This window comes from Archocentrus centrarchus, chromosome 13, assembly GCF_007364275.1.
Source record: "Archocentrus centrarchus isolate MPI-CPG fArcCen1 chromosome 13, fArcCen1, whole genome shotgun sequence".
Classification (NCBI taxonomy): Eukaryota; Metazoa; Chordata; class Actinopteri; order Cichliformes; family Cichlidae; genus Archocentrus; species Archocentrus centrarchus.
The window spans coordinates 27,127,402-27,150,564 of NC_044358.1; the positions used below are offsets into that span (position 1 = coordinate 27,127,402).

Genomic DNA, 23,163 nt, shown 5'->3' on the forward strand with positions numbered 1-23,163 from the left:
ATTCCTTCACGTCCATCCTGATAGTTTCAACAGTCTCCTACCAGGAATTTGCTGACAGTTGTGAGTCCTTATATTGATGCTTTGATTATTATTCCTGATTGTTATTCTCTCACTGATAAAGTAGCCGGAAACGCACAAGGACGCAACAGTTTGAGGTGGACTTTGATGTTGCTGGTTTTTCCTGACTGAGAAATGTTCCGCACATTTTTCATCATCCACAACAAGACTTTCGATTCTATCTGTGCTCTTGTACTCAAAGAACCTCCATACGGGACTCTGCCGCTTTCTCGGCAGACCGCAGCCATTACAGCGCGGTGAGCGCACGCACATGCGCACTCACACAGTTGTCCTGTGGCGCTCCCAGCTTAAACTCGGAGAGCGGAAAAAATGATTTCATATCAATCCACAAGGCTTAAAAAAGAAAAAAACAAACAAGTAAATGAAAGTCAGTTTATCGATAATTTCAGTTAGTTTTAGTTAGTTTTGTAAACTCACAATTCAGTTTTAATTAGTTTTCGTTTTTTCCTTTTAATTATAGTTTTTATTTATTTCAGTTAACGACAATGTTTTTTCAATTTCAGTTTTCGTTATTTCGTTCGTTTTCGTTAACTATAATAACCCTGGTGTGGAGTGATTCATGCTGGTTCTTCTCTTGGCCTGAGAGCTTTTTTTTCCACCTACCTTCTTATCAGTTATTTAATTCACTGGCCTATTCACTCTTTTTGTCTGAACGTCCATTATCTGATTTGCCTAATCCCCTCTCATCCATTTTCCTCTTACAGATGAAAAGGCAATTTTCCCATTTTTCATTTTTCTGTTGTTCCACGCTTTAGAATTTGTAAGCTTTGATATCTCCAGGAGCCCATAAAGCTTTTCCCTTTTTTTTTTGCCTGCCTAAAAAAAAAAATCTTTTTTTTCATTTATTCATTTATTTATGTTTGTTTGTTTTGAAAGAAGCTTTTTACCCAGCCCTGATACCACACATGAGTTACTACATAGCAGGAGGTTGCCTTGAGGGATATAGTTAGCAACTTTTATCATTATTTTTGATTGGCACATAATTGTTTACCCACTGGTTTTGCTTGCTTGCATTTACATACATATTGCTCACACATATTGCTCTTTTATTTCTATGATTTACTTGCAGTGTGTTTACCATTTCTACTAACACCATATGGCCATTTGTTGCCAGTATCACATGCCGCCCCCACCCTACCACTCGCCATCCCCTCTAACTTCTCTTATCTTCGGGCTCCCTTGCCTTGGTGGCAGGCAAATAGGTAGACTGGGCTTGGTCTGGCTGTCATAAGTTAGATGGCACAAAGGGTTGGAAGGTGAAGGCTGCCACCTGAGGGGGAACTGGGCTTTGACACTTCTATTAACCTTCAGGAGACATCCATCCTCAGTCATGCCCCCACCTCCTCTCTCTCCTGCTCTTCCTCAGCTCTGTCTCACCCTGTCCCATGTCTCCTGTTCCCCAGGCAACAGAAAAGCAACTTGTCCCTGGCACAAAAGCACCAAATAACAAATGACTTGTGTTTTTCTCTGCTCCCAACCTGGAGGATTTCAATATGTCATGGATTTCTATCTCAATTATTGGTCTTAGTGACCTTTGCTGTTTTCCCCAAGTCTTTCTCTGTCCGCCTGCCTCTCTAATTGTAACCCATTAGCTTTGCAGTCTGCCATTCATACCTGTACAATTTATGCGGCCAGTGGAAAAACGCATGGTTCTGTGCAGCGACGCTTGGTTAAATTGTGGGTCTGAACAAATTGCTGCAGCTTTCTCATGTCAATCAACCGGAATAATTGAAGTTAATGAAATGTGAATCGGACAGATTAAATCGGATGTAAAATTGTTGAATGAACACATGCCCTTTTTACGTTGACAATAATTCAATATATCATTGGTGTAATTTAAACAGATTACGGTAGACTGTAGCAGAGTATGACAGCTCATACCTAAGTGGATCCCATAATCTTGTGTCTTGCTCTCATTTCTCCCTATAGGAATTCTCTTTACTCCGACTGGACGATGTGGCGGACCAGCGAGTCAACATAGTTGGCTTTTCAGTCTTCAACAAAACGCATCCCTTCTTCCAGGATTTTGTGCTAAGCCTCAACCGCTCCTGGCAAGAGAACTGTGACCATGCACCCTTCGCTGGCACTCCAGTTAGTTCACACAACACAAATACATGATGTTATTTACAGTGAAAACCAGAGTTACCAGAAGAATAATCAAGTCCACATTAAATGGTAATTAGTTGTTCCAGTATACTTCTCTATCACAAACTTACCAATTAAAACACTCAAGTCACAGAACCCCCTCCCAAAAAATATACAAGGATGACATTTACTCAGGTAAGTGCTGTAATTTCAGGTGTTGCTGTAGGCCATTGTTGTTTCCCAGACAGCTCATTAGCAGCATTTGGCACCCTCCTTATTACCTTTAGAACGGCATCTTCCTTGTTGAATTTGCTTCAGAAGAAATGCACAGAGAAAGAGCTACTTACCTTCACAGCACCCCTTCCCCCATTAAATCACCCACTGTTCTCCTCTAAATGGTCTCTGTAGCTCAACATTTATAAATGCATAAATAGTGTGCACTGAATGTTTGAATGAGTGACTACAAAATAGCCTCAGATCACAAAGCTACTGGATAGGTATGTGTAAATTAAAGGTGATTGCAGTTTTGTATTTTAAGATGCTTGGACACAGAGATTTGTTTGAATCTCATGCTGCCTCAGCAGGGTTTTTTCTACATTTAAGCCAACCATATGAGACAGAAATATTGAGCCACATGCTTGAACATGTTGTATTGTTATTACACTACACTCAGACTTATTTTATGAGATGGCTTATCGAGTTTTCTTTACATCAGACTCGCCAAATACGATGTTGTAAATGACCCGCATAAACATGGTGAGTGCCATCTGTTTGTGAATCACTGCCTGTTTATGAGACTAAAATTTATGGCTATTATCTGACTCCCCAGTAATCCTTCTCAAGGCTATACATTCTCACCCATTTGTCCAGAAGTGTCTCTCATAAAAGCAACATCTCAGAGTGAGACGAACTACACCAGCTATTAGACTGAATTTTGGCTCTTAGACACCAGCAAAGAAAAGCTTACTGCAGAATTTCTTAACTGAAAAAAGTGACTATACAGCACATTTTAATGTTGTTATTACCATTATTATCAAAGTGCTTTCCATTACTTATTAGCTTTGAAGATAAGCTAACAGGTTTCTTCCTGTTAAAAGGGAGTTTTTCCTTCCCACCATCACCAAATGCTTGCTTATTGGGGGGGGGGGGGGGGGGGGGGGGGGGGGGGGGGGGGGTCTTGTACCCTACAGTGCCTTAAAGCAACAGTTGTTGTGAATTGGTTCTATATTCAGAAAATCTGTAATGCAGATATCTTTTGATTATTGTAAATGTCTTTAGAGAAAAAAAAAAAACCCTTTCGCATTTAATTAAAATAACTGCAACAATTAGAATACAAATTGACAAGAATAACCTATCTGGGTGCGAAAAGAGTGCCACTGTTGCAGATTTTTGTTTGCTTAGGGGCTTCATTAGGAACCAGATATTCAGTAAAGTCAGATTAATGAATGAATTCTCTCTCTTTGAAGTGAAGAGACTTTTTTTTTTTAAATGCTACAAACGTGCTCATACACCCATCACCCCCTTTTGCGTCGCAGAAATTCGATGGTGAAACAGGTTAAGAAGAGCATGAACACAGCATTAAAAAATGCTTCTGGTCACTCAGATACTTAATGAGTCTGTGGCAATTAGGACTTGTGGCTATATATTTAATAACCAGAAAGAATAACAGCTGATGAGATCAAGAAAGTGATTAACTCAGTTAGACATGCACACAATATGCGTTACTATACGTTCTCATAGAAACAACAAATCCAGCCAGTGACAGTGTGTTAAACTTCCCTGATGATTTAAACATAAAGATTTCTATCAGATCATCTGAGGAAATGTAGGCGGATAGGTTGAAGGTTCATAAGAGAAGAAGGTTTCGTGGGAGACAAATAATGCTGTATTCAAACCTTTTGCACTTGATATTTTCTCACATCAGTATTGATCAAAGTATCCACTCATAGAGTTTTTCAACAGAGAGTGCAGCTCCTGTCTATAAGTGTAAGATGGATGCAGGTCAAAACACCATTCATGAGTTGTGTTGTGAGGTGTTGAGGTGAACCATAAAACCCCCTCTTCAATATCTACAGGTTCAGAAAGTGAGACCAAGCTCAGCGTCCCTTTAGGGCTGAAGTTATAATTTGTTTGGAGAAATTACGAATAAAAAAAAAAACTTAAAAAGTATGTGGCAGCTGCTTTCAAATTATGGAAATACAAGAGTTCTGTATATCACTGGCTAAGACAGTGCAAAAGCTACAGATTCGAGGAGCCTTTGAAACACTTTGTTGCACAACTCATGCAATTATAACTTGCTAATCAAAGTTACTCTTATAGGATAGTGAGAAAAGAAAGGCATGGTAAGAAATTGAGGCTACAAGAGTGATAGACAGATGGGCAAATATAAACATTGTATTAACTTTAAATCAGAGTCAAAGTAAAGAAAACAGAGGGCTGTAAGAACATGAGATAAAGATATGAAAATATATATGAAGTGTCAAAGTATAATTATGCATTACACCAGATACATTGAAGGCTATGTACAATTATTGCTGTTTAAGTATGAGGTATAGAAGGATTCTTAAACGTATATACATTATTACAATTCTTTGTTCAGATTTTGATAAATGTAAGTGGAACATATTCACTTTGTCATGTTGACGTACCAGTATGGCTTTGGGTCCCACCACAAAAACAAGTCAAACCTAAACAACATCGCCAGTGACTGCAATGTCTTCACAGGCTGTTTGGGTGCACCATTGTTCTTAAATAGGCAGTTCACCCCAAATTCAAGTTTAAGCATTTACTAGTGCTATTTATGCAACTATATAATTTTGGTGTGAGTTGTCCAGTTAAGAATTCTCCTACTGAACCACACCTGCCATCCACATCCCAAGCACAAGAAAGTGCTTCTAACATCCCCATCAACTGATCTGTGATGTGAGGTCACTGCTTTTTTTTTCTTCTTTTTTTTGTGAATTAGACCATAGAAAGAATATAGTTTCTATATGAAACCATTCACAAAAACTGGGTAACTCACCAGAATAATATAATGAATCACTGGAAACACAGTCCAGAGAGAAAACGTGTATTTAATTTTGGGATGAACCGTGCCTTTAATGTGCAATTTGCCAAAAACATTAGTCAATTCAGGATTGTGTAATACATCAGAGTTGTACGGTTTAATGGTTGTTTACTTCTATTTGGCCTCCCAGATTTACTATGCAGCATGATCTCCCTCAGCCTTCTATCAGTATCAGTTTAATCTGTGGTTCCATTACACAGATGTACAGCACCGAAGCTTGGGATTTTTCCGAGCGTCTATTGCAAGGCAGCATGCATTTTAATAAAATGTACATAGCAGGATGTTGTGGCAGTGAAGATGAGGCTGTTTGTACAGGGGGAGATGAGAGGAAAAGCTGCTTCTCCCACTGTTTTTTGGCCCTGACTGAGGAAGGAAGGCAGTAATTGGAATGGTCAGGGTGTGCCAGCTTCATTGGGGATAAGAGCAGGAAGGACAGAGTCTTTCCAAGAGATGGAGGGAGAGAGAGATGATTTTCAACGCTGTCAGCAGATCAGAGTCTTTCTAATGATCTAATGGAATAATCTTGCTGCCACGCGAGGGATGGGTTAACCCCTTGCTAACCACTAACCGCTGATATGTTACGCTTGTAGTTTGTGTGCTTTGGGTTTTTGCAGATTTGTGTGTGTCTCTGTGTGTGTGTGTGTGTGTGTGTGTGTGTGTGTGTGTGTGTGTGTGTGTGTGTGTGTGTGTGTGTGTGTGTGTGTGTGTGTGTGTGTGTATGTATAATGCATTCACCTGCCTCCTTCCCTGTGCCTCTGCAGCTCTCGTCAGCTCTGCTCTTTGATGCGGTATACGCTGTGGTGGCGGCGGTCCAGGAGTTGAATCGTAGCCAGAACGTCGGAGCCACTCAGCTCTCCTGCAAGTCCTCCAAGATCTGGGAGCACGGCACCAGCCTCATGAATTACCTGAGGATGGTAAGACCGCTTCTGCTGGACGTGATTAAGATGACAAGACTGACCAAGCTTAGCTTGAACATTTTGGAAAATATATATATATATTTTTTTTTTTTTCCCACAAGAGTTACAAAATGCCATTGGTACAGCCAGCAGTCAGTTAGCTGGAGCTGTCCAATGGTTACAAATTTCACCTAGCAGCACCTCTAAAGCTCACTTTTATCTGTTGTCAGTAAAAATATCAATGTTTTGAAATGCGTGCGGAAGGTAAGGCAGGAACCGTCAGCACTAGTATTGAATATTTCCATAAGACTGACTAACTGACATGCTGACAAGTGAAAAATATATATATATATGTATATGAAGCATAAAAGCTGAAACTTATGAAAACATCTACCTGAGTACTGCTAAAACTCTAAAGCACACAAATTTTGTTTCTTCAGCTCTCTTGGTTTCTGGTCTCATGGCAACCATCAGAAACTCCAGGAAGTCACTGTGCCTGTCCTCTAAAAGTAGTCTGGCAGATGATACTTGTTGAGATCTTCATTACTGCTTTTCTTCTCCTTTTTTTTTTCCTCTACATGCTAATTGGTTATTTTAAAGGCTAGATATTTTTACTGACAGTGGATAACGTCTCTGCTGTCATCTTCTTTAGAGATATGCTCCCTATCGACTAGGTCAGTTTATCTCATCTCTACATTATACTGAGACACAGTGGAGGAGGAGAGATAAAGATGTGCTGTCAGTGAATAAAATGTGTTTTCCTGTTAGGGTGAAATCACTGTAAGTGACTGAAATACTTAAATGTGACACGTGTTCGATATCAGACCGTTTGTCTTTCTCACTCCGAGAAAGAGGGCACAACTAATCACTCTTCTTTTTTTTGCCCTAAATTGAAGCTGTTACCGGCTTGTCTCCATATTCTTATTCTAAATATGACAAATGGTATTCAGAGGGCTGATGCGGAGCCTGTAGCAGTAATGTAACCTCAAGTCATATTCACAATAGGTGCTGCTGAGAGGAAAGCAGGCAGGATTTCTTTTAACATGTGTGCCGTCTCTTTGTTGGATAGGTAGAATTGGAAGGTCTAACAGGGCACATTGAATTCAACAGTAAAGGACAGCGGTCTAACTATGCCCTGAGGATCATGCAGAACAGCAAGGATGGCCTAAGGCAGGTAAAGTACCTCCATCATACAAATTTGATCTTGGGACTATCTTTCTTCAAACTAAATAGGTTTGGGTTCAGCTAACACTAGAACGTCCTTCCAGTGGCACAAAGTTCTTGAGACTGATTAAAAAAGATTTATATATACGTTTCTTATTATTTCTTTAGTGACCCACACAGATTTTCTCTTTAGATACACACTGGCTATAATATAAATGTTATTGCTGAACACAAAGCACTCCGGCACAGTCGTGTTCCCAGTAGAGTAGTACTTTGGGCAAATGTTTCAGTTGTCTTTATAGCAGTAAGGCAACTGGAGCTCGATTGTGCTGCAGGGAGCCATGATAACGCTTGTTCAGCTGACATCTCTTGGAGCAAACAATCTCCATTATCCTACAAGGAGAAGGTTAAGGTGCCAGAGGACAGAAGTAAATATTAGGCATGTCTCTTTGAAGGTGAAACTATCATATTTTTATGGGAATTAAATTTGGTTAAAACACATATCACCTTTGAAGTCAGCTTTGCTGCTGCTCTTTTTATTATTAGTTTTATAAATGTGGCTGTAACTTTGGTTTAATAGCTAAATAGATGTTAGATATATAGCGCCAAATCACAACAACAGTCACCTCAAGGTGCTTTATATTGTAAAGACCCTACAATAATACAGAGAAAACCCCAACAATCAGTTAGCGACAGTGGGAAGGAAAAACTCCCTTTTAGTAGGAAGAAACCTCTGGCAGAGCCAGGCACGGGGGGGGGCAGTCATCTTCTGCAACCAGTTGGGACAGAAGACATGCTGTGGAAGAGAACAAGAGATTAATAGTAACTAATGAATGGTGTATAAACACAGAGAGTGAAAACAGGTGAGTGAAGAAGAAAACTCATCTCATCCCATCTCATGCATCATGGAAAGCCTCCAGCATCATAGGCCTATTGCAGCATAACTAAGGGAGGATTCAGGGTCACCTGATCCAGCCCTAACTGTGAGTTTTATCAAAAAGGAAACTTTAAAGCCGTATGTTAAAAGTAGAGAGGGTGTCTGGTTCCACAGACGAAAGCTGAAGGCTCTGCCTCCCATTCTACTTTTAAATACTAGGAACCATAAGTAACCCAGCAGTCTGAGAGCAAAGCCCTCTATTGGACTCATACGGTACTATGAAGCATTTAAGATAAGGTGGTGCCTGATTAATCAAGACCTTGTATGTGAGGAGAAGAATTTTACATTCTATTCTAGATTTAACAGGGAGCCAATAAAGAGAAGCCAATATGGGAGAAATATGCTCTCCCTGTCAGTACTCTAGCTGCAGCATTTTGAATCAGCTGAACGCTTTTCAGGGATATACACTAATATTAATTACTGTAATATATCAGCCAGAACTTATTAGGCATTTTGGGGTGATGTTTATCAATATTAGTAACTCCAGTAATGCTACAGTGGCCATGAAGGCAAGAGTGTATGAAACTGGAAACCCAAATTCAGACTTGTGAGGCAAGATTAAATCAAAAACAATAAATCTAAAAACATAGGCAAGACAAAGTCCAATATCCAAAGGAAACTCAGAATGCTGGGAATTCCAGGAATAAACTAAGGAAATCACACAGGGAACACACTGGGAACAACAGAGGAAGAACACAATATGGCACAACAAAGAACACAGGCAAACTGAGGCTATAAATACACACCAGGTAACAAGGGAATTGGAAACAGGAGGGAAACTAAACACAGCTGAACACAAGGTAAAAAACAAACAGGAAGTAAAACCAGATGCAATGCATGGGAGACCAAGTAAAACAGGAAATAAATAGAAACACTGAACACAGGACAAAGAGATGAAGGGAGACACTGAGGGATCATCACTAATACAAATAGAAGCTGGAACTAAGAACTAAAATACAAGAGAAATACATGAAGATAAATGAAAGTAATAAGTGAACTAAGAATCAAACGGAATACTTAAAGACTTTAAAAGTCCAGAAACTCAAAACCCTGGATCCAAGGACCCAGGATCATGACAACAGTGGGCAGTGGAACCAGACAGCAATCTTCTTGTGCTCTGTGCTCATTAAAACACGCAGTAGACATTTAAGTTCATGCTTTATCCTCAGCCACCTCACACAGTCTCAGAAAGTAGTCTCCCTGGGCTCCTCAGTTTATCCCTGGGGACATCATTTCATATAGTTTCTAATAGATTAAGGACATTTACAGGGATTGCAAAGAATAGAAGTGGTCAGTAATCAAATGTAAATGATGAGAGGCTTTTAGAAGCTTTAAATACGGTCTGTTAATGAATGGATAACAGAGCTGCTGGTGCATTTGAGCTATGTTCTATATCTATTATTCAGGGGTTGAAGATGTTATAGCACGACTTTTTGATGCTTCATCTAAAGGACTAACAAATTTAAAAGCATTAGACCTCAGATATCTAATATCTGACTTGCAGCAACTGTGTTTGTTCCTGCAAAGAGGAATTTTTAGAGAGCTGTAAAGAGGTTTTAGCCAGAGCTTTCTTTTATAGCCAGTTTTGTTATAATAGACATTTTTGTTTATCTAATGGTCAGAAAAGCCAAGCATTGACTCATCGCCATTTCTGTGTGCTGACCAATCATGTTAAAGTTCACTCTTACTCCCCAAAGCCCCATTTTAAAACCTATCCAAAAACTTTGGACAGTCATAATTCCCATAATCCAAATTGTCACCCCAGTACATTTCATCATTGTAACAATGTCTGAATATTAAAAAAAAAAAAAAAAAAGTGAAACTCATTAAATGTGTGTTAATGTGCCCCTGAGAGAGAAACACAAATCAGGGGTTTGGTAAAGCAGGCAGAAACAAAAAACATCGTTTGAAATTCAAGACTTACTGGGGAAAGTCTATTGAGGCAAAGTGATAGCCTAGTATACCCTCCCATCCATCAACTCAATCTCCAAATGCCCAGTGGGGCCAAACAATCACCAGCATTAAAAAGCTGTGGGTGATCTCACAGGTAAGAATCTTGGTGATATGTGAGTAATGGAAGGCGAAAAAGGATTCAAAGGCAAACATCAGCGAACAAGTAGCAGGAGCTTTGAGAAGGTAGCTGAAAAAAAACATGCATTAAGATAAAGAATGTGTCTGTCTTTCATGGTAGCAGCCTGGTAACTTTGGGTTTTAGAATATTTATAAAGATAGCGCCTTTCACATGAGACACATAAGTAAAGTTTCTGTTTTGCAAACTGATGTCATGTAGCGAACTACGTCACATGGACGGATGCGCATAATAAAGTTAAAAAAGTGTGAATGTATGTGAAATGAATATGAAATGGATTCTATAAAAATACTGTTTCAAATTTCAAAACAGCCCATAAATGTTCAGTATGCATGCATGACCTATTTTTAATATTTTAATGGAAAATGGTTTGTGGCCTGTAGATGCAATTCTGAAGCAGGTATAAACAAACAAACAATAAAAACAGCTCATCATTTTCTAAATATAGCATCTATCGTACTTTTACTCTATCCCTCTCATTGTCTCTTACTGTCCGTCAGTATTATTCACTCCATGGACATGAAGTCTATCACCTTTTCTTAATGTGTTATGTGTTTACTAATTGAATGTCAGTATTTTACATTTCATATCAACAGCTGATGCCGCCTGTTTCCTTTCTTACCTACAGCATTTCAAGTAGTTGTTGTTACTCTATTACTCAGATTTGACGGAGAGGAGACTTCACCGTATTTCACAGTGTTTCAAATCTTTTGACCCTTTTAGTTGAGAAGATCTCCTTGAAAGAGGAGATTGCGTTCCTGTCTGAGTGTGAGGACAATCTTATCCAGCAACCCATGAAACAGTCAGACACTGAGACGCTGGCCCTTCTGCATTTTTTAACCTTGTCTGTGTTTCCTCGTGTCCCCCTTTTTTTAGACTGGCATTAGTCCAGTCAGACAGAAGGATGGATACTATCAAGCCTAATGTGATGATTTCAACCAGAAGCATTATAAAGTAGCCCTGCCAGTTATGGTAATGGGAAAAAGCAAGGTGTTAGACAGGGGGGAGCAGGGTGGGGGTGTTGTTTGATTTGTTGAATAACACCTCCTGCATGCTTTTGGGTTGGGGCTGCTTCAACCAGGCAGACACCATAGGTGCTAGGGCCTTGGCAAAGATGAGCATGGTGGCACGCTGCCCACGCATACACTCACACCTACACTCACAGTTTTAGCAGAATATTTGCCAGTATGCACGTGACCAGTCGATACGCCACGTCTTTTGTTTTGGTAAAGTAGAATAGCAGCAGCATTGTCTACAATGCCCACACTGTGTTTCGCCAGTGAATGTGCATTAGGGTGAGGTCATTCATTTAAAATGCAACCTGAAAAGGAAAAAGAATGTCTTCCATCACCCAGCACTTTTTGGAGATAGAGAGCAATGAGGCATGATGTACACAGCCACTGGCCTCCATTTCTCTACTCTACTTCCTCTGCCTTTCCTTACCCAGTAGCACCCATCACACCCTCAGTCCTGTGGCTGCACTGAAGATCCACACACACATTTGATCATCAGGTCCTTGGGGGTACAACACTCTACAGCCAATCACTGTCACAAATGGAATTTCTCTGCCAGGCATTTCACACATTAGAACAGTTTGATGCTGCTTTGTCCACTCTATCTATCTATCTATCTATCTATCTATCTATCTATCTATCTATCTATCTATCTATCTATCTATCTATCTATCTATCTATCTATCTATCTATCTATCTATCTATCTATCTATCTATCTATCTATCTATCTGAAAAAGAAGGTTTCCATAGGAGTCTGTGCAGTCCTGTTAAAAACAAATCACACCCTTTCTGCTTCTGTAGAGAAGTTGTAAGGGTGAAAGTAAGTATAGCAGCAGGGTACTGCCAATCAAATGCACTTGATTAACTGATCATCACCAAATGTGAGCACCTCTATAAAAGCAGAGGTTTGGAGCATTCAGGCATGTGTGACACATTGCCACAATCTTCTCAGAAGTGGACATCTTAGACTGTGCAATGCTCAGAGAAAGTGTAAAAAAAAAAAAAAACTCAAGAGCTAAATCTCAGACTCTACAGACCTCAGTTAGCATGTTAAATATTCAATTAGAAAAATACTGAACAAGTATGGCTTGTTTGAAAGGGTTGCCAGGAGAATAGCTTGTCTCTCTAAAAAGAAAATGGCTTGTTTTACATCTTGTAGTCATTCAGTCGACCTTGAACTTCTCTGTATACCAAAGTATTTTAGAGTCAAATGTGAGACTGTGAACAAAAGGCTCAAGGTGCTGCAATGGCCCAGTCAAAGTCCAGACCTCAACCTGATTAAAATGCTGCGGTGGGAACTTAAGCCAGCTGTGTATAAACAAATTCCAGCAAACCACAACAATCTGAGACTGATAAAGTCAAATAGAAAATTATTACTTAGCGTTATTGCTGCTAAAAGTGGTTCTACAAGCTATTGACTCATAGGGTGTATTTAGTTTTTCACAGGACTGCATAGAGTCCTGTGAAAACCTTTTTCATCTGACTGTATCATCTATCTTTACATCTTCATCTATTCAACTTTTTGTTTACCTATCAGTCTATCTAGTCACAAAAGGGAGTTGTTTTCTGGATTTTTTTTTTTAATAACCTAATGATAAATGATAAACTGTTGGCTCTGACTTGAATAGTAATCAGTGTTTGTGCTAGAGCACATGATTAATATGAATTGGAGAAAGTCATCCAGCTTTATTTACATCAGATACTCTACCCATGCATTAAACCTCCACATCTGTAGCAGTGAATGACAATGAGCCTGTACTCATTCCTTCTTTGTGTTCTAAAAGACAAAAAGGCCACACATCGCATATATATTTGCATCAACTTTAGGATTTAATTAGCGTGAAAAAGAGGGAAATTCTTATACTAGGCAAACCCCAGAGAGTGTAATTTCAGTTGTTTATATTTATTTAAACATTTATTAGTACTTTACATTCAACCCTTAAATCAGAGCACTATATCATTTTTCTTTTGCTTCTTTAGCAAGGATTATTGAACAGTTCATTTTGACTGAATGTGTCTGACAAGCACTCGCACATCCTTTAAGAAGTGTTCCATCCAGAGCACATTAACTGTTTGAGTTAAAACGCATTAAATTTGAGTAATTTCTTAAAACTTGAAGACAACCATTTCACATGACAGTTCAGTTAACCTGCCCTATTTCCAGAATATGATGCGGCTGCCTTGTGCAATAATATTTGTTGTTCGCTGTTGGCAGGCAAAGTAAATTTCCCAGCTGCTCCTGTGCCGGCAGCCAGGTGGGCCAGTGATGATGGCGAAGTTGGCATGACTTTGTCCATGTTCTGGCCAAGGCACCGACAACAATGCTCAGAAGAGGTGAGCGAGGCAGGTCGGGTGGGAGAGGGGGATGGAAATGAGCGATGAGGGAAGAGGCTGACAGGCAAAAAGTAAATGAGACAGAAAGGGCGCGCAGGAGAAAAATAGGACAGAAAGAAAAGAGCAAAAGACAAAGCTATAAAACCAGACAGTAAAATTATCTGCATACAAAATAACAGCTGGGGCTTTTTTTTTTTTTTTTCATACCTGCTGTATCAGACCTAATACTAAAGGCAGTGACGGTGACCTCCATTTAGAGTTCTTGTTGAAATGACCAATCATTTTATTATAAGACTTACTTATAAGACTTATAAGTAATCCTATTCTATTCATGAGTCTGCGTAATGTGCTGGATAAAGAAGCATAACACAAAGAACTCCTTGGCTTGTGAACATGTTTCTGGGGGTGTACTCTCCAGATGGTGTGAACACCGGGGTTACACTGTAAAGCAGTATCAGTCTGGATATATACAAATAGATAATGTGACTCAACCTTTGAATGCAGGCTGCTTTCTGCTCTCCAGGAACATCAAACGATGAAACCATTTCCTGTTGGAGTGGATTACAGCATTTACTGTTCGGAGGATCAGAAGTGTGAGATCAGTTGCCATTTTTTGTGATACTGGGCTATAGCAGCTGTAGGACCTCTGACTGATCTAGCTAACACCAGCCAGTGTGCTTGTGTGTCTTCATCTGCGTGCATTCCTGTTGTATTCATACTTGTGTGTGTGTTTTTTGTGAAAGCTTATGTGAAAGCATTGATGGGGATGGTACCATCCCCTGCTGCCCGTGCTGCCCGCTTCCCTGGCTCTGTACACAATCATACATAACAAGCCCACCACCATTTATGGTGGTTTAGCAGGGGCACAAACCCTTTCCAAAACAAACACACTGCAGCCTGCCAGCCAACCGCACCACAGCACAGAACTAAACTGACAGTATGGTCCAGCCTCTCTCTCCAGCCCCCTGGCCTCTGTGGACTGGCCCTCATTTTCTGCATGGAGCTCAATGACAGCAGCACGCCAGCTAATTGGAGGAAGCTGTAAAATGAGTAATTATTGCAGTTTGGATTAGGCAAGCTGTTGCCTGTTACTGCGAGGCTCTATTGTGTGAGAGCATGTGAGAATGCAGAAGAGGGTGCTATAAAAGCTGCACAAGCCTTTCGTTGTTGTGCATATTTGTATGTGTTCGCACATGCGACATGCACATGGTGAGCTGCAAACTCTCTTGGCGACTTCTTGGAAGGAAGAAAATTGCTAATTACGTTTTCTAATGGAGGCACTAAATCACTTCTTTAGCATGGAAGCCACCTGAGGGGGAGGTGGGGGAGAGTGAGGAGGAAATACAAACAGTAGCGTTCGATGTAGTGGTTGAAAGAGACAAAGAAACTGGAAGTCACTTATGAGCAGGTTTGTGGCTGGGCAGTGGGAGAGGCCAAAGGCCAACTGCAGCATGACTTAAGGCAAATTGTTCTCATTATTGAGTCCACAGTTGCTTTGCGCACTTTACGTGCAAGAATAGATTTGGCTTTGGCAGTATTGTACACTGGTGTGTGTTTTTTTAAGCTTCCACTGTGGATGTCTATTAGAATTTGAGCTGAGAGGAAACAGCCTCAGCTTTTCACTGAACAAAGAACAACAGAAGACTCTGAAGCACTGTTTTAATGACTAAAACTTGGAGCTGCGTGATTCTTCTTTGTTTTATGCCATTGCCTCATGCCATAAAATATAAAGCAAAAACATAACTTGAAAACTTTTTTTAGAAACTGAGTTCTCTCCTTCCATTATTAAAACTGAAGTAAGCAAAAAGGGCAGCATGGTGGTGCAGTGGTTAGCACTATCACCCCACAGCAAGGAGGTCCAGGGTTTGAATCCAGTCTGGGGCCTTTCTGTGTGGAAGTTGCATCTTCTCTCTCCAGTTTCCTTCCACACCCCAAATACATGCGTTCGGTTATTGTGATTCTAAATTGATGATAGATATAAATTTGACTGTGATTGGTTGTTTCTTTCTGTGGACCATATGATAAGTTGGAGACCTGTCCCCCTTACCCTATGAGAGCTGGGATAGGCTCCTCACCACCATGACCCGGAATTGGATAGGTTGAAGAAAAAAGAGTGATGTGAGTGGTCACTCACTGTATGTATGTTTTTAGCTCAGGCAGAGAAAACCAACAACAGTCAAATTTATTTTGATTATTTTGCCTCATTTCTCATACTTTCAGGTGTGGCAGGCACTATTCAAACCATTTATTTTGCTGGTGTGAATAAACAGTCCTTGGTTGCTGTGCACTTTCTTTTATCTTAGATGTTGATTTTCTTTCTTTTTTCTTTTTTTTTTTTGGGGGGGGGGGGGGGGGGGTCTCCCTCCCACCAAACACATAGTGAATCTTTGCAAGATCATCAATAAATTGTTAAATCATCCAGACCTGTCCTCGTAGACCCTTTCCAATTTCCCATATTATCATTTGAACATTTACAGCCAGATTGCTTTTTTAATAAACTATAGTCCCCATGTGTCCTTGTGTCAAGGTCTTTAGAGACGGAGCGAGGCAACGGAGGTGATGAAGTAAGAGGAGGCCCTTTTTATCCTCATCTGCTTCCCTTTATCTGAGGGGAATGCTGAGTGCCTGGAATACCCTAAACGCATAAAAGCACATGCTTTCACTCATTCGGACACGCACACGTACAGACTGGGCACCACTTCAATTTGCATGAAGCTATTTGAGCTGTGTTATTCACACAAAACGTCCTCCTGTTAAAGGGTGGATGTGCTTGTACAATTTCTTCCCGTTTTCTATTGGATTTATTTATTTCCTGTCAGCACTGCTCCTGCGTTTATTATGGCAATCTGCTTTTTACCTCCCCTCCCCTTTTCTTTGCTCCCAACCCATCTCTCAGAACACTATTACTCTAGCTGCCCCCGCTGCTGCAGATGCAGATGTACTCAATTCAATTTCCATCCACTGCTGCAATGTGAGGGAAGGGGACAGGTATGGGGGGGGTGCGGGAGGATGATAGGTGTAGGGTGGCGCTGACAGATTCAAGACTGCCTCCACCCGTTTTCCTTTCCTTGAAGGACATTATCATAGGAGCCTGGTGTAGCTCAGCACACCATGACATGGCTTGGATCTCTTTTTCTGCCTCAGGCTCCAGCAGAGATGAGTTCATCTTAAGCAGGTCTGATAGACATACATGGTCTAAATACACAAGGACTGCTGCTTGAGCTGCTGCCACTAAGGTGAGAGTACATTTACAAAGTGAGGCAGCCCTCTGATTTCCTACAGCTGTGCAACTTAAGCATGTGTGTCCACATGAGAGAGAACATTCATATCTGTGTTGTAGTTGTGCATTTACTGTACACCAAGCTGGCTGTTGCAATAGAATAAAGGGGCTCCAAATATTCTCTTTAAACATGGTGCTCTGGTGCTGTATATTTCCTGGCTTCCAAATAGAGTTTTGCCTCTGAATGATCTGATTTTTGTCTTTATTGGACACTTTATTACACTCAGACCCTTGATGGGGCAAAAATATTCTTCAAAATCAACAAGTATGACAGCAACGCAAGTATGTGGTTTTCTTTCGGGCTAAAGCTACTATTTGCCAGCAGGGGAAAATGCACTGCTGTGGCATAAATCCCATGTTTATTTGCCAATATGCAATGCAGCTGTATTATTTCACTGTTAAAAAAAATTGGCCCTGAAAAGTTGCTGAGCATCTCTGAGGACTGCATCAAGGAGCCTGCTGGAAAGGCTTTCCTTAAATGCATCTTACTATGTATTGCAAACTATGTCCAAGCAACTCGGGACCAAATATTTGTTCTTAGTTTCAAACTAAGAACAAATAGTGTCAAACTACATAATTTATCTCTAAGTTTGTTTCTGTGCCATTGTTTTTTGTGACATTTGGATCTGTCAGTCTGCCTTGTCAAACTTCAAATTAAATGTGTGATTTTAGTACCCGCTTTTTTATCATTTCCTCAAACAACCTTTTGCATGCTTTCTTCATTTTTTTTTAATCACTTCTCCCCAGAGTCGCGCCTTCTTTTTATGTAGCTTTAATCTCTCTGGTGTTAGTGATGCTCTGTGATCAGTGTACACTGATGTTATTTTTTATTTATTTTTTTTTTATCATAGCACCAAGTGAACCTGGAGGAAAAGCTTTGGAAAAGCCTTTTAGTTTAGAAAAAAAAAAGTTCCCTGCCAGAGGAAACTGTTACATAAAGTTTAGTATAAAAGCTACATATCCTCTTGCTAATGTCAGTAATGCTGAGTCACAAAACTGCGGATTGGTTTATGAGCGGCTTTGTCCCTTCTAGTTTATTGCACACAAAGCTGTCTCTGTTATGAGCACCACAGACAGTCCTGGAGGTCAGAGAAGCTATGAATTCTAAGAGAAAACTACTTGTCTGCTAGCAAGTCTTCTTTATTACATTTCTTCTCATTTCATTTTCATTTAATTTCCCCGAGTGTGGATGAATACTAATCGCAAGTCACAAATGTAATTTAATGTATCACTTTTGAAGTATGATTAGAATGTCTGGCCTAACATGAATGGGTTCATGCTGATTTGTGCACCAAGCTCGTGCAAAGACTGTATAAAACTATAAAACTAACATTATCTGATGCGCTTATTTCTTTCTCTCACGCTCACGCACACGGGCACACATTTTCTGCCGGGATGCAACACACTTGGAGACTGTGTCGGATTCATGATACAGCTGTTGATTTAAATGTCTGGGACAGGGGAAAGCTAGGCAGCATTGTTTACAAGTCACATTTGCTGTCTTCTGACATTCTCCCTCTGGACATTTTTTTTTTTTTTCCCACTTTTTTTTTTCCTTGCCCAAGATTCATTTGAAACCTTGGAGGAGTTCTTCAGCCGGTCAAAGACAAGTTTTAATACAGTTGCACACCCACCCCCACCCCCTGAGTGTAATAAACTAGTTCCAGGTAGAATGGTTATGGCACACAAATTTGGTGACGCCATTCAAAGCAAAGCATTTTGAATTGTAAGCAATCAAATACAAATCAGTGCAATCCCACTGAATCTTCTCAAAATGTGGTTCCCTGTGCTGAATCAGTGACTGCATATTGAAATTCATATTGAATTTGTTGAAGAAGAGACTCACACACCGGCATCCGTTGTGTGTCTCTCGTTCTATCCTTTGTTTGGTCTCTGGGAGACGTACAGCAGTCCCCTTTCCTCTTTTGTTTTTCTCAGTTTGCACTTTGCAGGCTGGAGATGGGGAATAGATCAAAAGCAGAATGGATGAGCTGTTTTGCAAGATCCCCAGTCTTAACGGATTTCAAGGCTGGGTGAGGTTGTGTATGCGTTGCTCGGCTTGGTGTGTGTGCGTGCGTGCGTGTGTATATGTGTGTAATATGCATGTACATGCAAATTTATGTGTATGTGCCTGAGTGCCTCTGTGCCTATGTGCCGACAAGTTTGCCACTGTGTCTTAGTTTTTATCAGTCTACGCAGTGCACCCTTGAATTCCTACCCAGACTCTCGATATACTCTAAATGTAGCTGCAGAACAACCAAAGATGCTTTGTAACTGTATAGGTGTTGTTTCATTTGTTCTCTCTCCCGGGCATTCTCTGCTCTCCAGACAATCTTGGTAAATTCTTCAAAGCAGTCCCATTTGATATCATACTCACATTCTACGTGACCATTTTTTTTTCATTAGTATTTTGTAACTTAACGAAAGTCAGTATAACATTGACATTTGCTCTGCTATACCCCCCTTTACAGTATGTGCTTGATTTTTTTTTTTTTTTTAGGTGAGTAATCCTAAAAAGTATCTCTGTAAGTTCATGTGAAAAAGAAAGTTTTCACAAGACTGTGAAAACTAAGTACACCCCACGATTCAGTAGCTTGTAGAACCACCTTCAGCAGCAATAACCGGAAACTATTGTTTTCTGTTTGACTTTTCAGTCTCTCACATTGTTATGGAGGAATTATGGCCCACTCTTCTTTACAATGTTGCTTCAATTCATTAAGGTTTAATCTGTTTATACACATCTCCCTTAAGGTCCCACTACAGTATTTCAATCAAGTTGAGGTCTGGACTTTTCCTTTTCAGTCATTCTGCTGTAGATTTGCTTCTGTGCTTGGGATCATTATCATGGTGCCAATTTTTGTCAAGCTTTCACATCTGTCTCTAGAATACTTTGGTATACAAAGGAGTTCATGGTCAACTTAATGAATACAAGGTACCCAGGTCCTGTGGCTGCAAAACAAGTGAAAACCATCACCCATTCACCGCCGGGCTTAATATTAGGAGTTTGTACTAACATGTTGTGCATTATGGCCAAACAGCTCCAAACAGATTGTGGCATTGTATTAACACACACCTGAATGCTCCAGACCAGTAAGCTGCCAGAAGTTCTGTTTTTATACTTGTTGATGATCTCCGAAACAAGTGATTTGATTATCAGCACCTGGCTGCTACCTATCCACTTCATTTTTGTGGCTGTAGTAAGGACGTACATTGTTTTTCACAGGATTGTATATATGAAATAACAATCAAAGACATTTATATAATAATACAGCCAAACCTTGGCACATACAATCCTACTGTCGAGCTTCTAGTTGTCTCATCTTACCCCACCTCACCTCAGAAGAACCCAAGTAAGGACCTACTTTTTATGACCACATCATAAAAATTGCAGGAAATGAAAACATTGAGAATGGATGTTTTAGCAAACTGCACTACCCCTATAAAATGCATGTCTGACATGGGGGACTGTTTTAGGGAGTCTTATTGTTCTTCATCATACTGCACTTGCACAAGAGTGATAATCTGGAAAAGCGTAGCCTTACAAGCTGAGATTGAAGCACACCCCTGGAAGTCTGAAGCCACCCCCATTGTTATGGTACCCCTCTACTGATGTGATCATTAGCAATGATGACATTTGGACAGTCCACAGTGTCTGGGTGCACAGCCTTAGCAGGGACTGTTGCTGCCGGGGCATCCATTGTTTGTTTACTTCTCTACAGGGGGTGAACCGCTTGGAGAGTATGCAGCACTGCTTTGAAGATCTGCTCTGCAAGCTGAAAGACCTTGTCTTCAACCCAGAGCTTGTGTCTCATTTCGGATACTGAACTAGCAATGGCATTATTCATCACAATGCCAAATAATGAGTGTGCGGACTGGCTTGGGAGTGAATTACCAGATCTTAAATAACATGGCACATTTGTTTGTGTTTAGGCAGTTATGAAACAACAGATTTTAAAAATGGAACCAGATTGACTTTTTCATCACTTTTCCCCACTCCCAGAGATTAGAGACTTCCTGACCAGAAATAAATGATAGCAAGAAGGACCACAGTTTGTAGCTCCTTTTCATCACTCAGCAACAGAGTCACGACTGTGTGCTTTACCCAATCCTCTCTTTAATGTATGGCACATCCAACCACCTACACCACCACCTGTGTCTGTCTAGCCCCTGAAGTTTGCCTACGGCGCCACCCTGATTAGTCTCTTTCCTGCTGATGGTGAGTCATGCCGAAGAGAGCTTGTGTAAGAAAAAGGAAAAAAAAAAACTTTTCCCACTCACTATTCCACAGAGAAAACATGCATAACAGTTGCACACACAAACACACAATGCCAGTACTTCATTTGAACAATGCGATCATTGTGAAGCAGAGTGAGCGCGCTCTAAATATAACTATCCTCTGTTCGGCTTTTGCAAGCAGCTAGTTGCTGATTCAACTGGTGGTAATGCTCGCTGATGGGTAGAAACTGCATCTACTTCAGCATATTTTCTTCAGGCTGAGATAGCAAAATGCTGCTATGTGAGTCCATCTCCTGTGAGGATATTTTGCATCTGCAGTATAGACACAGGGATGCTTTTATTCAGCTGTAAAGAGAGCCCCACACATGCAAGTACACAGCCACGCATTTCAGTCTCGTCTCAAACTCATTTGCACCGCTGTGACACCTGAGTGCTTTAGCCTCGGTGTAAGTGGGCTGTATGACATTATGCTTGATAATGGCAGCTATTGCTTCTCTCATATATGATGGATGTGTCTGTCACGGCACACTCTTGCTACACCCTATTGGATGCGGCATTTTTCTGACAGGAAAATCAGCCAATCCTGACGCTTCAGTGAGCAGCCACCCCAATCTTTTCCTCGTGCTGTAATTCCAGGTTGCAGAATGAACCGTGGGTAATCCCTCACAGGATGCGTCGTTCCACTTGTTGTCACTCTCTCTGTCTCTCTCTCTCTCTCTCTCTCTCTCACACACACACACACACACACACACGTACACACACACACACAAACTTTCTCTCTCTTTTTAGTTTCGCAGTTGCTGTCGCTTTCTCATGTTCTGGCTCCCTAGGTGGCTGCTCCTTATACTTTCTCATTGATTTTTTTTTTTCATTCGCCAGTCTCACCACACCCACTCAGTAAGTGATTGACATTCCCCTGCATCTTTTTATGTCTCTCTCTGTCTTTTCCTTGCACTCTTTTCCAATCCCCTTCTCTCTTACATCTTGTTCTTCCCTGTTTCTGGTGCAGGGTGCTCGTCAACAGCCTGGATTTAGTCTGAATTTGTTTCCTAGATTCACTGGATGCACTGCACAGTATTAATTTATTGCAACTGCAGTGCAAATACCAAATTAATGATACTGCAAATGAGAAACATCAGGATAGAGCTCTTTGTGTTGCACACAAACATAGCCTGGTGAATGGCAATAAGCAGCTTCCTCTCTTTATGATAAAAGCTTGTAAGTCTAATAGATTCTCTGGTGGTGCTGCGTGTATAATGAGGTTTTATGCAATGGTTCAATATTGTTGCTTAATCAGGATTAATGCAATGGTTAGGGTTCCCTCTAGTTTACAGTTTGCTCGACCTACAAAGTTATTAGAAAATGCAGATTGAGGGAAATGGCATGTAAGGTTACTAATATTCTCTCTTGGCCTGCAGATTAATGGCAGATTGTGGTGCTCACTGATTAATATTTCATCACTTTAATTAGTGATTTAGTAGCGTCTAACTTTTAGACACTTTGCTGTCATCTTTTCATCCTATTTGTACTATATGAGTGCTCTCCCATTTTTTTATTGCATAAATCAATAATAAAGTGTAATGTATTACAGAAAGTCTTAAGAATAATTACAGCATTAAAGGTTTTCTGTCTATCTGATAAATGTCACAGTGTGTTTGAGTTCCTGTTCAGCTAATGCATGCATGTTCCTTCCTCTCATATGAAGTGACTCACAGAGAGTATGTCTCTACTTTATCCCTTCCCAGCACTAACAGAGTTGACAGGAGGGCCACCAAAGGGTTAGTTCCTACGCTGCCATCATATGTTTGTTCTCTCTTCCTGGCTACCATTCCCTCATCTGCTTCTCTGACTCTCCACCTACTCTTCCTTGGCTGGAGTCATGGTGCCACCTCATCCCATTACCCTCTTAGTCACCCCCATGCTCAGACCTTTTGTGACACCTGCTGAGCCCAACCAAGCCAGAGACTCCCACAACCCACCACT

General features: G+C 40.6%; 1 protein-coding gene across 1 annotated transcript in view; it reads left to right on the forward strand.

Annotated features, from left to right (window-relative positions):
- The window catches only part of grik4 (glutamate receptor, ionotropic, kainate 4), a 252,268-nt gene that overhangs the window by 191,913 nt on the left and 37,192 nt on the right, over positions 1-23,163 (forward strand). The window contains exons 8-10 of the mRNA XM_030744322.1: positions 2,008-2,169; positions 5,992-6,144; positions 7,196-7,300. Of these exons, the coding sequence (XP_030600182.1) occupies positions 2,008-2,169; positions 5,992-6,144; positions 7,196-7,300 (420 nt within the window). The remainder of the gene's footprint in view (positions 1-2,007; positions 2,170-5,991; positions 6,145-7,195; positions 7,301-23,163) is intronic.